The sequence below is a fragment of the Malania oleifera genome, chromosome 1, assembly GCF_029873635.1.
Source record: "Malania oleifera isolate guangnan ecotype guangnan chromosome 1, ASM2987363v1, whole genome shotgun sequence".
In the NCBI taxonomy this organism is placed as follows: domain Eukaryota; kingdom Viridiplantae; phylum Streptophyta; class Magnoliopsida; order Santalales; family Ximeniaceae; genus Malania; species Malania oleifera.
This window is the reverse complement of record NC_080417.1, coordinates 151,724,887-151,740,085: the sequence shown is the minus strand read 5'-3', so window position 1 is coordinate 151,740,085 and position 15,199 is coordinate 151,724,887. Positions and strand designations below refer to the sequence as shown.

Below are 15,199 nucleotides of genomic sequence, written 5' to 3'. Positions count from 1 at the left end.
CCATTCACAGATCTCTGATACCATAAATATCATCCAAGTAGCGGAAAAATTAAACATCCTCAAATAAAATACCAGAGTACTATACTATGCATCCAAAAGAGTGTATCCATTCAACCATATTACATAACCAGGAATTTAAAACCTAACTTAAATATTTCAAGTTCTTACAACCACTCACACTATTCTAAACTATCCAACCCTGCCTTGGAGCTGGCTAAACTCGATCACCAGAAAGTCCTGAAAAAATGAGTTGTAAAATAGGGTAAGACACTTCTTAGTAAGGTGAAATAGATTATTATTAGTGTGTGGCTAACATGAGTTTTAGTATATACAAAACATAACCGTTTGTCAATCAACTACAATTGTAAGGCACTTATAAACTGTACTCACACATACATCATCAATCATACCACAGAAATTTGCATACACGTAATACCATAACATATCCACAATCACAATACATTTAATTCACATACATTTACTCACACCCACAAAGGATAATGCACAAATACTTTGCTTCCCATGGTTCTCTGGGCATCCCTCCCCATCGTTCCCTTTACGTATCGAGCATCCCTCCCCATCGTTCTCAGCACATACTTCACCACATACATCCACTGTTACACTTTCACTATGACTTATTCATAGTAAATCAATAAAACGAACTCCTTAGACCTACCAACGTTTTACCCCATTTTTATAAATGACAATATAATGAACTCCTCAGACTTGCCAACGTTATATCGCGATGTATATTCAGGACAATTTAACGAACTCTTCAGTTCTGCCAATGTTATATTGTGATTTACCTGAATAACAAAATATCACAACAACATATCAGTTAAATACACCACAACTATCCCAACCAGTTTATTATAAAGAATTTATCTCATGCCACATGGTTTAAGTATTAAACCATATTTTAATAGAAAACGGAGATGGTCAACCCTACTCACTTTGATCATTTACAAAATAAGTATAAAAAAATATTTTTATGATCATTTGCATGAGATGCGCATGTATGCATGAACCGATTAGTTTAATCCTTTTTCATACACGCGTTTAATATTGAATGAGATATGATATGTGGTGAATCAGAGAAACATTTAAATCAACCGAAAATATTTTTAAAACTCAATTCACCCCCCTCTTAGGATTACACCAATTCCAACACTCTAAATGTAACCACGCCATCGATCCATGCATGCACAATTTGCCATCGTTCGATCAAGGTCTCTCTGCACAGTCCAGATTCAGCCACCTTAGCGGTTCGTGTGTGCCTCACTGCTACCGCTGGATTGCTTGTCCTCATCAAGAATCACCTCAGGGCAGATGTCATTTTGAATTCCACTCACACACTCCGATCTCGTGACACCTGGCTTGGTCCCCGTACCTCGGTCTAGTCTGCATTATTCGCACCCCATTTGTCCGACGGGTTGTATAAGCGGTTGATTGACTCCTTATCAATGACCACGGTCGTTCTTAGACCAACCTGTGTTTATTCGATTCTGGCGCTCACATGTGCACTCGCCGCATCTCGCACCTAATACTTTTTCCGGCCCCGGACGTTGTGCCATATGCACCCCTTTAAGTGGCACCCTTGACTACTGGCCCTGGAATAATTGCAGGCAAGTGGGGAGGGAGCCGGTGAAGCTGGGAGGGCAGATCTCAGTAAAGCATGGAGAAGGGAGCAAGGGATATCATTGGGGGAAGGGGGGGAGGGGATAGTTCGGTGGGAATGTGCCGACAAATACAGAGTCGAATAGGTTAAGATGGGTCAAGCTGGTAATTTGGTGCCCAAATTCAGGTGAGATCTGTGATCCATCGAAGTAATTGTAAGCGAGATTGAGTTTGCGGAGATGGTGAAGGAGAATAGAGAGGGCTGTTGCTGTTGCTATTACGACTGGGGAAGACGGTACCCTTGAGAGAAAGCTGGCTGCAGCTAAGGTCGAGGCCAACGACGTGACCAGTGACCGAATCACAGGAGACTCCATCCCAGTTGCAGCAATCACTCCCCTCCTTCCAAGACCTCGTATTTGGGTATGAAGTCTGATGCTTTAAAAAAGAAGATTCACATTCTGCAGAAGCACATGGATCAATGGAAAACAATCGGGTAAATTGGAGCAAAGCAGCACTCTCATCCTGAGGGCACAGTATGCGTGCCCCAAAAGGAAGAGGAGGGGAAGAAGAAGAAGAGTAATTAATTGAGGAGGAGAAGGGGAGGAGCGGTGAGAAAGAAGTGGAGATTGGGAATTGGGAATGGAAGAATGTGAAGAGGAGGAGGAAGTAGAAATAAAGAAGAGATGATGGTTGAAGGCTCCTGCAGTACCCCATCTGCATTAATAGGAGAAATAAAGAAGAAGAAGAAGAAGAAAGAAGAAGAAGATTGGGTAATTGGTGATAGAATGGATGGAGGAGATCAGGGAACTTATTTATAGGCAGCCACTGCACTCCCAATTAATTAATTTATTGATTAATTATAATTAAAAAAATGAAAGTATTAAACAAACTCATATATTCATGTTTTAGATAGAAGTGTTGCACAGACAGCATACCAAAAACCACAAGTGTAGGGCTGGCCCCCAAAACAAATATTAGAAATTACTATAATTAATTATCTACAAAAGCTGTGACTTGAAAAGCTGCATCTGGGGATCCCAATTGTATATAATTTTCCCATGGAATATTAGACTCTTTACATTAATTAAAAATAACCATTCTATAAATAAGCTTCCAGTAAATATTGAAGCAAATGTAATTCATTAAACCATCCTCCGTTGACATGTTGTACTTAGCGAGGGAGGCAAGTAGGCTAAGCACGTTGACAATTGCTAGTGAGTTTTACAATGACTGATGAACACTCACCCTCCCCTAAAGAGGTTTTTATGTAATTATCATCCTGGCACTAGGAAACATCAAAGTGACCGAGGAGTCATATGTAATTATCATCCTAGCACTAGGAAACATCAAAGTGACCGAGGAGTCATACTGCCATATTTGGCTTACAAAGACTCTACTAGCAGAAATTAACCCTACACTAGTATTTACATGATGGAAACCCATCCTAAGCACACGAGATAAGCGGTCATAGGCAAGCATAATGCCCTGAACAAGCTTAGCTCGTGACATTCTCCCCCACTTATGCGGTCGACGTCCTTGTAGACTTTTGGCGATAGGTACACTTCAACTTTGTCCACGAATGGCTTCAAATCTTCCACAGAAATCTAGCTGATTTCTTTGTCATCAAGGCATTTCCACTTTACTAGGAACTTCTGCCGCTTCTTCCTTGAGGATATGAACTTTCTATATGCAAGGATCTCTTCAACTTCATGTCTGTCAGGTTGCACTGTCTTCAACTCTGCGCTGTCTGACTGACTTCTGCTCATGTCGATGGTGTTGGTGTTGGATGGTTTGAGGCAGTTGACATGAAACTGCGGTCTTCTCTCCTGTTCTGCCCACTTCTTCATCTGCTCAAAATCTTTCTCCAAATAGGCTTGGGCAAACTCTGCATTCTGTCTCCCTTCACTGGTGAAGATGTACGCCCTGGGACTCTTTCGTCTGTATGGCTCGCCCACTGTGTGAGGTAACAGCGGCAGCTGGCCTGTAACAAGCTCAAAAGGGCTCTTGTTGGTTGTTGAGCGCCTTTGGGCGTTGCCACAGAACGGAGCCACATCAAGTAGTTGCACGCCATTCTTCTGGTTGTCGTTGACATAATGGCACAAGTACTCATCTAGCAGCTCTCTGAATCTCTTTATGTATTCGTCTGTCTGTCGATGATAACTCGAAGAGATGTCAAGATGTGACCTGAATATCCTGAAAAACTCTGTTAAGAAGTTGTCAGTGAACATTAAATCTTGGTCACCAATAATAACTTGGGGAACACCCCAATGTTTCACAACAGTCACAAGGAACAATTGTGTTGTCCGCTCTGCCGAACAGTACTTTGGTGTGGCCATGAAAGTACCATACTTCTTCCGCTCCCCCTTGTCTTGTTGGCAAGTGAGACAAGTTTTGGTATAGTTAACCACATCATCCCGTGTGTGCGGCCAATAATACCTTCCCAGTAGTCCTGTCCTTGGAGTCATTCTCCGCGAATACCCCTTAACGAACTTCCTGCAGTATCTGGTAAGGCCAAGAAAGGAACGCAACTCCTTCACTGTTGTGGAGATCTTCCGTTCTTGAACCATCCTTACCTTCTCCATACCCCTTCGGATATGACCTTGTTCAACGGCTTGACCAAGGAATTTGTTGCTCCACCGAGCGAAAGAGAAATTCTCCTTCTTCAAATTCAGGTTGTTTCCCTTCAGCCTGTCGAACACCTTCCGTAGATGCTCTTCATGTTTCCTCTGAAACAACACTGATACTCCCAACGGTGTTTTGGAAGGGCGAACACATCCCGCTTCTAATTCATCAAGCTGTTTTCCCAACTCTACTATCTCTCGAGGCGCGATCCGACATGGCCTTTTAGCAGGTGGTTTCACTCCTGATAACAACTCGATCTCTTGCTCCACAGTCCGTCGTGAAGGCAAATTTTGAGGCAGCTTATTCGGAAACACCTCCTTATCCTCATCCAACACCGCTTGGATGGTCGTAGGCTCTAGCTCTTGGCCTACTTCTTTGTCTACCACCACCGTGGCTAGATGTGTCTGCTCACCCTGACCCAATCCTTCATTGAGTTGTATGGCTGAAAGGGACTTCCCTTCGTCTCCTTTCGTTGCAACGACTTGCACCATGCACGAGTGATCTCCCATCAAACACAGGGAACCAGCCGAAGGCATCAGCACTACCCTCGTCCCCATTAGGAACTCCATTCCTAGAATGACTGGATAGCCATCCAATGGCACCACTGTGAAATTCGCATGTCCTTCCCATTGTCCAAGCTTTATAACCACTTGCTTGGCTACTCCCAGAGTAGGCTGGGCTACAGAGTTAACTGCTTTCACGCGTCCTGTATCCTTCTCTAAGGATAAGTTGAGTCTCCCTGCTTCCAACTGCAAAACAAAATTATGAATAGCTCCAGTATCCACCATAGCGCGAGTACTCTTCCCATTTATCCTCAAGTCCACAAACATTAACCCTTTTGCTCGTGTAACTTTCGGTGTTTTTGCCTGCTTTTCCAATGCGTTCACCATCCGCACTGAACCTACCCTTGGGGCATCATCCTCTTCCCCATCGTCTTCCACTGCCTGTTCTACAATGGAAGCCTGTAAGGCATTAAATGATGCTTTGTGAGGGCACTCAAAAACTCTATGAGGACCTCGACACAAGAAACACTCAATTTTACTCTTCCCCTTTCCATTGGGTGTGTTGAACCCTCGAGACGACGAAGCTTCCTGTGAGGTTGATGAATTAGGGTCGGCTCCCCCACTCTTGGGTTTGCCATTCTTGAAAGACTTTCCACCGTTTCCCTCTCTGCCAAACCGTTTGGATGAAGCGGTCTCATCACCAGTGTAGTCTGTTAAGCATTCTGCAGCCTCTTGTGCAGTTGACAAGTCTTGAACCCTTTGTCTATGAAGTTCAGTTCTTGCCCACGGTTTCATCCCCTCAAGAAAATAGAACAACTTGTCCTTCTCCGACATATCCCGAATATCCAACATTAAAGCAGAAAATTGTTTCACATATTCACTGATTGACCCCGTATGCTTGAGATCTCTCAGTTTTCTCCTTGCATTATACTCAACGTTCTCAGGAAAGAATTGGGCCTTGAGCTCTCTCCTCAAGTCTGCCCAAATATCAATCACATAGTTTCCATTTTCAATTTCTCTGTACTTGGTACGCCACCACAGTTTGGCATCACCAACCAAGTACATGGTCGCAGTATCCACCTTTACCTGTTCTGAGGCCATCCTCACAATGCGAAAGTACTGCTCCACATCAAACAAGAAGTTCTCTAACTCCTTGGCATCTCGGGCACCCCCATATGTCCTGGGTTCTGGCACCTTGGTCTTGCTAACTCCCGGAGTGTTGGAGTTCCCCATAGCAAGAACCATCACATTTACCTTTGCATCCAGATCTGCCATCCGGGCTTGCAAAGTTTCCACAGTGTGGCGAAAGTCCTCCGACATGTCGCCTATCAAACCTGCTTGATGTTTTTGTGATCCCATCACTTCATCAACAAGTTCTCTCATCTGGGCCACCTCCGCGGCCATAGTGTTGGTTGTTTCCTCAACCTGTGCTTCCAGCACGCTGATCCTCTCAGCAGTGTTTGGCGCCTTGGTCACTTACCAAAGCTTTCCAAACCCAACAACGAAGGCAATCGAATTCACGTCGCAACTCAACCTTGGGCTCTCACCAAGTGTCACCAACTTGGGCTCTGAGACCAAATGTCACGGTCCGCCTTTTTCACACCGTTGTGAAGGGCCGTGCGGCGCTAGCTAAAGCACTCTTGCTTAACTAGCCAGCCTTTTGTTTACCAACATTCATCCACGAAGCACTTTCATTAACATTCAATCAGATAGCAGCGGAAATAATAATCAATTCATGAAAGCCGTGACAACCAAGCAGTAAATATTGAAGCAAACGTAATTCATTAAACCATCCTCTGTTGACATGTTGTACTTAGCGAGGGAGGCAAGTGGCCTAAGCACGTTGACAATTGCTAGTGAGTTTTACAATGACTGATGAACACTCACCCTCCCCTAAAGAGGTTTTTATGTAATTATCATCCTGACACTAGGAAACATCAAAGTGACCGAGGAGTCATACTGCCATATTTGGCTTACAAAGACTCTACTAGCAGAAATTAACCCTACACTAGTATTTACATGATGGAAACTCATCCTAAGCACACGAGATAAGCGGTCATAGGCAAGCATAATGCCCTGAACAAGCTTAGCCCGTGACACGTTGGCAGTTGATTAATGAGTATGCACAGACCATAGAATTAGATGGCCTCCATTACCGGCGCAGAATAATAATAATAATAATATCATTGTCAATCCTACACTTGCTGTTTGTTAAAGATGCAAGGCTCATCCTCTGTACGTATATCTGTGTGCTATCACAAGTGATAAATCTAGTAGCAATAAATCATATCATCATCATTGTATTATTGCCTAATGAATTTGAGCTTTTAGTTGTATTGGTTTCTGTGCTTTTTATTTGCTTTTCAAGACTAGAATGACTATCGGTAATGAAGATTATTCTTAGGTTCTTAACTTTTAAATGAATTGGTTCTTTAACACTGTCTACTTCAGATGCAAATTAAGTTTCACAAAATGTGCATAGTTAGTGCAAATTAAGCTTCACCATCATTTGATCCATCCAATAAGTTTACAGTATTTGCAATAATGAGTAGTTTTAAACTGTAACAAATGTAAGTGAATGGTTTTGTGGGGAAAGATGTTTTTGTTCTAATATTTATTTCTTAAATTGCTCATAAAATTTAATGACGAAGGATTTTTAAAAATAAATAAATAAATAAAACACAATGAATTAAAAAAATACACACAAAATCTTTTTTAGAGTTATCTTTTGATGAATAGTCTACAAGTAATTGAATTCCAGTTATCTTACGCACATATTAATTAAAAGAAGAGGATACAATTTTCAATTTTCCTCATAAATTTCTAAAGACGTCTTCTTTTCTCAAATTCTTATTTAAAATAAAATTTTCTCTTAATAGACAAATTCGTAAGTATAAATCCTATTTGTAGCTCTAACTACTAATAACTAATTCAAAAAATATTTACACTGTATCGCTTCTTGAAATCCACCAACCACGAGATGTTGTATTAATATTTGATTGAATCTTAGCTTGATATTTCCCATTATACCTATATGTTTTCTTAAAAGTAAATATTCTAACTTGTGCGTTAAAAAATTTTAAGGTAACAGGGAAAAAATTGGTATTTAAAATATTAAATAATTATAATTTAAATAAAACATATTTAACTAAATAATTTAGATAAGAATGAAAAAATATATATATTTTAAATTATATTTAAATAAATCTTTCTTCCCAAATTAACCACAAAATGTTGATTAAAAAAGCTGTGACTTGAACGCACCTGGGATTTTTTCATCATTCATTTAGTTTTTTTTGTTTTTTTGTTTTATTTTTCTATGGATAATTGATTAACACAAAATCATCTCAACATAGAAAACAAAAAAAAAAACAAAAACAAAGATGATTATAAAAAACCAAAACAGTATTTCCTAGATACAAACAGAAAAATATTCATAATTAACATATAATTAATTTATAATCCTCAATAACTCTTTTTCTGTTCTACTATGTAACATCTTAAAACATTGGTGACATACATAGGAAAAAGAGTTTTGCAAAAATCAAATAGATAAGATTAAAGCTTTCTAACAAATTAAGTGAAGACATATTCCATTAATATGTCTATGTATGTGAAGACATTACGGAAAGTCTGCGAATTTAATATATACATTTTACTTTCTATAGTAGTCTTGTTACTTTCTAAATCTACCCAAATGCAAATTCAAGAAGAAATCTATGCTACCGAAGCTCTGGGTATATTGACCATCAACTTAAAAAGTAATTCACAGTGGATAGATTGCAATGAACATAGAGGCATAAATGCTTTCTTTAAATTAATTATAAAACTAAGTAACAACAAAATCTAAAGAATTAGAAATAAATGAGAAATGCAAAAAATGTATCTTGCTCTTTCCTCTTTTCCCGGAGACAAATGCTTGGTAACACTAGCACTAGGAATGAACACCATACATATGTTTCATGGTATAAAATTTTTCAAAAGTTCTTTTGAAAATATGGACAATTCAGTGAGATAGTTTACAAATTTTTAAAAGTTTTTTTCAATGAAGGGGAGCAAGCGATGTTTTAGAAGTTTTGAATTGAAGAGAAAATAATAATTAAAAAATATCTCTTTTTATATAAATAATAATTTAGGGTTGTGTGATCAGCAAATTCATTGTAAGATAATCATCACAATACCATTTCGATAATTTTCTTTCAAATATATGTAGTGAAAAAAGGAACCAAAAATTAGAGTGTGAATTCAAGTAATAGTCTATGACTCTTCCAAGATGCATACATCATCTATCTTATTTTATGTAGAACTATTATTTGTTGACTAATCACTATCTTCTTTTCGTATTCTAGACTTGCTGAGTCATGACCCCTTCCCCGGGCCAAAGGAGTGAAGACTCAAGTCTTCCATGATGGAGTCTCCAAAAATAACTTCAAAGTCTTTCACATAATTTCACAACATGCATATAATTTAAAAAGAACGTCTAAAAAGAAAACTAATTACATAAATAGCAATTTTCAACTTATTTTTTTATCTCATTATTTCTAAAATGGTCTTCTTCTACAAGATTAAATCTAGCATGAAATTATCAATTGATAGATAATTAGAACAATTATATTTTGTTTATAAAAAAAATTAAATGTAAAAGTTGTACTAAAATTTTTAGAAATGTATTTGTCGTAATTTTTTTTTTTTTTAAATTGTTTTTCATCCAATAGGATCCTTCCAAGTGACACGTCTCAGATTTTGCTATTTGGTGTCGCCGTTTATAGTGGTGGAGTTTTGAAGGATTATGCATGAAGGAATGTGTGGAAAGAAATAATTGAATCTATACTATTAAATTTTGGTGGATCTATGAAAAATGCAATAAAAATTAAATTTTGACATAGGGGAAATCTTCAAAATTTTATTACAATTTGCATGGAGATTTGAAATTAAATGTATAGATGCCCTTACAAATGGATATTTAGTATTGACTGAAATTAAATTATAAAACGAAGTTAGGGATTAGTAGAAGTAGTAACAACTAAAACGCTCCTTAATAGAACCAATAAGCTTTTAATATTTTTCATTTAATCAAGACAACTAATTTGATCATATATGCATTTAAATGTGTCATTGCTAGATGAAGATTGGCTAATTCAAAAGGAGAAAAAAGGGAACGATAGGTAAAAAGAAAATAAGTGAAAATTAGTGATTGAGAACGCAAGATGATCACAAGGTTTCAAAGAAATAAGGTATAAGTAGTGTTTGTGAGTATGAACTTTGGACCTTAGATTTTGATTTGGATGAATTTCAACAAATATCAATACAATTTTACACTCCATCTTATCCAAATCCAAAAAAAAATTTGTATTCTATATAATCTAAATCTAAGGTCTCTCACATAATGAAAATATAAACATACAAAAGCCAATTCTGTTCTACTATATTTCATTCTTTTGTATTAAAAAACAAATACTAAATTAGACACTTTAATTAATACATACCTTTAAATTTATTTATTTTTTCTGTCGTTCTTCTTTTTTTCTCCCATGGGCTAATTGGCTTCCTATTATTTGGATTCTCTGATCTTGATTATTCATTCTACGGGGCTCAATGGGATGATAAGCTGGATTTTTAAATCTTTTTTAATGAATTCTTATTATGTCATCTTTCTCTATAATGCTATCATTCAAATGGTATTTTTCAATCTAAAAAAATTATGTCACCGCTATTGTTCAAAGGGCTTCTCAAAATCTTTTTCAATATTCTAAAAATTTTTTGATCAAAGAGCTTAGTGAATTGCAACTAAACTGGATTTTATTGAATCAAATAAATTGATTCTGTCTTTGTCATGATTATTACTAATTCAAATCTTAAAATTCATAAGCTCTCTTATCTTATTTGTAGTGGCTTAGGACCATTTACCCTTCCATAGGGCTAAAATAGTGAGGACCAATTGATCAAGTCTTCCATGACAGAAGTCTTCCATATAATTCCACAACATCCATCATTGTTTGTCTCAAAAACCATATTAATAATTGGAGAGGAGGGAAAAAGACATCAACCAATTGTTCAACACAGTCAAGAATGTTTTAGAAATAAAATTTAAAAGATATTCCCCAATGGGCTAAGCTGCACAATGGGAAATAGCTTGTTACCCATCCATATCCCTTCTTACCCTTCTCAGGGTTAAAAGAAAATTAAACTTTCAACATGAAAGTCGCAAGTTTTAACCCTCAAACAAACCCTCTCACGCTGGTATAATCAATCTTAGATCAAACTCTCAAAATAAATCCGTTTACTTACATTTCCCCATCAAGCAAGTTTCAATGTCCATATAAATTGTCACTTGCTTCCACATCCAAGGACTTTTGATGCCAGCTTTAGGACAAGAGGAGAAGACTAAGAAGACTTGTCTTGAGTGAGTGAGGGGTTTTATGATTGACGATCTAGTGGCCAAAATCTTCAGATAAAAATCCTTCAATCTTATACTAACTTCTTGTTTATATTTGAAAATTTTACGTCTATGTGAATAACACATCAATTACACAAATAAAAAATAAAAAAATTGCACAACCTTATAAAATGTATTAGATAACAACAAAACTGATTATTTCAATTCAAATCAATGATGGAAAGTTTAATTGAAATGCAAGTTAAGAAATAGGAAATATGTATACATACACACATACAGATCATAAAAATTTCATAGATTGATCACTGGAATTTTCACCAGTCACCATATTGTTCAGCTGTTGAAAATAAGTTGCAATTAATAATGTGTGTGTAATTTCAAGAGGTAACACCAAATGACATAGAAACAGTTAACCATGATTTAAACACACACACACACATACACACACACACACACACACACACACACACACACACACACACACATATATTAAACTTAATTTCAAAATCAATATCATTTGAGTTTACCATAGGATGTATATTTTCCATGAAGCTCTGTTTAGGGGCTAACAAAAATGCAATGGATGCATCACCCAATCCAAGGTACATGATTCTTTCCCAAGATAACAATAAAATAATATATAATAATATTAAAATACACCAACAACATCTACAATATTGAAATCCATGAAATTATCTATCGCAACATTCATGATTATGTCATAGATTTGATGATATAAACCTACTTGTTGTTCCTAGTGCATTCCATCTTTGCAAATCATGCTTAGTATAGGTTCAAGTGACAAATATATAAGTACTGGATCAAAGGCAAAGATTGGACCGAGTTGACGGTCAAAGTAGAAAAGATCAAAAGGTCACGTACTCAGATGGAGCCAAACATAACCAAAAGAAGTTTAGCGTAGAATCTTTGTAATGGGTGTGTGTTTGAGGTATTTTATTTTGTAACTCTTGCAGTTTTGTTTCATTCATGATTTTTGAGAAAGAGTAAATGCATGCATACTAGGACAAATGAGTTTATAAGATTTCACCAAAGTCACAAACTCAACATACATGGTTTTCAAAGTTAAATTAAAGAGTTTGTCAAAAGAATCATAAACTCAAAGTTGTTTTCCAAAGGGACAAGTTTTCAAACATCTTGGTATTTTGAACATCTTCACACTTAGTCTCGGTTTTATCAAAATGAGTCTTATGTCCTAAAGGTTCAAAGAAAGTCAAATATATTTTCAATAAACAACATATAAGTATATAAGACTGCAAAATGATTTTTCAAATGTGTTTTTATTAACAAAATATCTTATATTCAAAGGAAAACTCTTTTATACAAGTATTAAACTTTATTAGACTTAATATGTTCCATATACTTTTGTCCAAGAATGTTTTAAGTCATTACAGGGTATACTTCCAGTGCCCAAGGGCTGACTCATTTGGATCAACCAATCTTTTAATTGCATAATTAACATTTATTTTCATGTTTACAACTCCACCTACAGAAATTGAAATTAACATTGCCCCTCCTCCCTTCCACGCTACCTCTCCCCTGCTCTCTCCTCTCTATGCATTTTCACTTCGATGGCTGACCTGCAACATTAAAATGCAGGCAGGCGATCGGAAGCAAACATGTCTTTATGTTTGCAGAGTAAAACCATCATTTCCTTAATTGCAGAGAACATCCTTCAACATGATAATTTTATTTGAAAAAAAAAAAACGTGCAATTAGATAACTTATTTCATAAGTAAAAATTTATATATTTTTTGTTTTAAAAAAAATCAAGTATAAGTGAGAATTTGGAAGAAGAAAGGTCGGATAATCAGATGACTTATTGGTAATGGTGAGATAAGGGATTAGTACTGATGTGTGGCTCTCCATTAAGTATTGGGTGGGGGTTTTGAGTAGAAACATGACAGAAATGATTCAGTTAAAGGATGCTGATTTTCGGGTTTTGCAGAATCTGGAAGTGCAAATTGTGAAAAAAAGAATTAAAACTATGCAAAGTGTAATATGGCTAAAGTCGAAGCAAGGGAGGTTGAAACTAAATTTGAATGGGAGCAGCCTGGGGAACCCAGGGCCGGCGGGTGGTGGTGGCATCCTTAGAGACCATACAAGTTCTTTTGTATTTGGTTTTTCAAAATATTTTGGTTCTTGTTCAAATAATGAAGTTGAATTGAGAGCTGTGTTGGAGGGAATAAAGATTTGCAAACAGTTGGATCATACATGTATCGATATTGAATGTGATTCGAATATTGTAGTTAATTGGATTAGAGTCAGGAAGTGCCCATTGTGGTATTTGTGGGATTTTTGGGAGCAGCTTATTGGTTTATTGGAGGGAGTGAATTTTTCGATAAATCATTCGTATAGAGAAGGGAACAAAGTAGCAGATGCCTTGACTCGACAAGGTGTTATGGGGAGGAATAGTTTGTTTACAAATAGTAGTCAACTCCCTAGAGTTAGCAATGGTTTGTATAAATTGGAGAAGATGTGTATGACTTATATGAGGTATGTTTAGCTGATTTGCTCTTGGTTTTTACTTATATTTTTTTCTGTTTATCTTTTGTTTTGTTTTGTTGTGTGAGATTTCTTTTGTAGGTCTTGATTTGTTTCGTTTTGTTTGGACTTGTAACCCGGTTTTGGTTAGATGTTGGTGTTGTTCTTTGGGAGATTTTTAACGTTTGTCTTTTGTTATCTCTCATTGATTGTCTTGTAACCACGGTATTCCTCCGCCGAAAGTGAGGGGTTATCAATAAATAAATGGAGGTACCGTCCTTCTTTAAAAAAAAAAAAGAGATAAGGGATTGGTCACTCCTAAAACTAAGCTATAATTTATTTCTTTCGTAGTTGGATTGAGTTGGGACTAACTTGTTTATTATGAATTATGAAAGGTAATGAACTGATTTTAATAAGCAATTGCCCCCACCCATGTTTTTATTTTTTTGAAAAAAAAAATCTAGCAAATTAAGTCACCTATTTTCCCTTTTAATGATGATGATTCAACTCATAATATGGATGGGCGAAATATATGGTAATCTAATGATTGATGATTGATTATTCATATCTTTAAATTGATTTTTTCATCATTTATTTTTTATTTTTTATTTTCTATGGATAACTGATTAATCACATTTTTATGAATTTAAATGGGAACAAAATAAAGATTTTTCATCTTATTAATCCATGTTAGGATTTTAATGTTAGGAAGATATAACAGCTATACTCTATAGCTTATTCAAAAACCCAATAGTATTTCGTAAGTACAAAAACTACGATTGCTTATTCAAGTACTCACCAATCATGACTAAGTTACGGGTTCTAATTTTCAATTCATGATTGTAAAAATAGATTATGCAAATGAAAGATAGAGTTGATCCGAAAAACTAAGAAAATCATATCTTTAAACAAAAAAATATTCATAATTAATTCATAATTCTCTATAACTCTTTTTTGGTTCTATTATTTAACATCTTAAAACATTGCTAATGTACATAGAAAAAATATTTTTTGTAAAAATTAAATAAATAAATTTAAAACTTTGTAACAAATTAAGTGAAGACATAATTCAAACGCATTGTCTATGTACCGTGTGTGTGTGTGTGTGTGTATATATAATGAGCATACATTAAGAAAATTCAGCAAATTTAGTATATACATTTCATTTTCTGTAGTAGCCTTGTATAAATATTAATTGAATAGTAAATCCAAAGCAATATGAAAAATTGTTATGCATCCAAAAGAATACATAACTAATTATTACTTACATAAATATTTCATGATTAACCCATAATAAAATCATCAACATAACTCTATGTTATTTTTTATTAACATTCTAAAATAACTTTAAAGTCTTTCACATAATTCCACAACATGCATATGAAATACATATTCATCTCTGCTATTAATTTAAAAAGAATGCCTAATAAAAGAAAAGAAATTAAAGGAATAGCAATTTTCAACTTATTTTTTTTATCTCATTATTTCTAAAATGATCTTCTTCCACAAGATTAAATCTAGCATAAGATGGATAATTAGAACAATTATATTTTTTTAT

At 35.7% G+C, this 15,199-nt stretch overlaps 1 protein-coding gene across 1 annotated transcript; it reads right to left on the bottom strand.

Annotated features, from left to right (window-relative positions):
- Nucleotides 1-1,800: 1,800 nt before the first annotated feature.
- LOC131149813 (receptor-like protein 9DC1) lies at nt 1,801-2,331 on the bottom strand. Its single transcript, XM_058100578.1, has one exon. It carries the CDS (start codon nt 2,329-2,331, stop codon nt 1,801-1,803), a length of 531 nt encoding a protein of 176 aa, XP_057956561.1.
- Between the last annotated feature and the right edge of the window lie 12,868 nt (nt 2,332-15,199).

What these genes read in the sequence shown, in the direction of transcription:
- LOC131149813 (XM_058100578.1), bottom strand. Translation starts at nt 2,331, where the DNA reads ATGGGGTACTGCAGGAGCCTTCAACCATCATCTCTTCTTTATTTCTAC.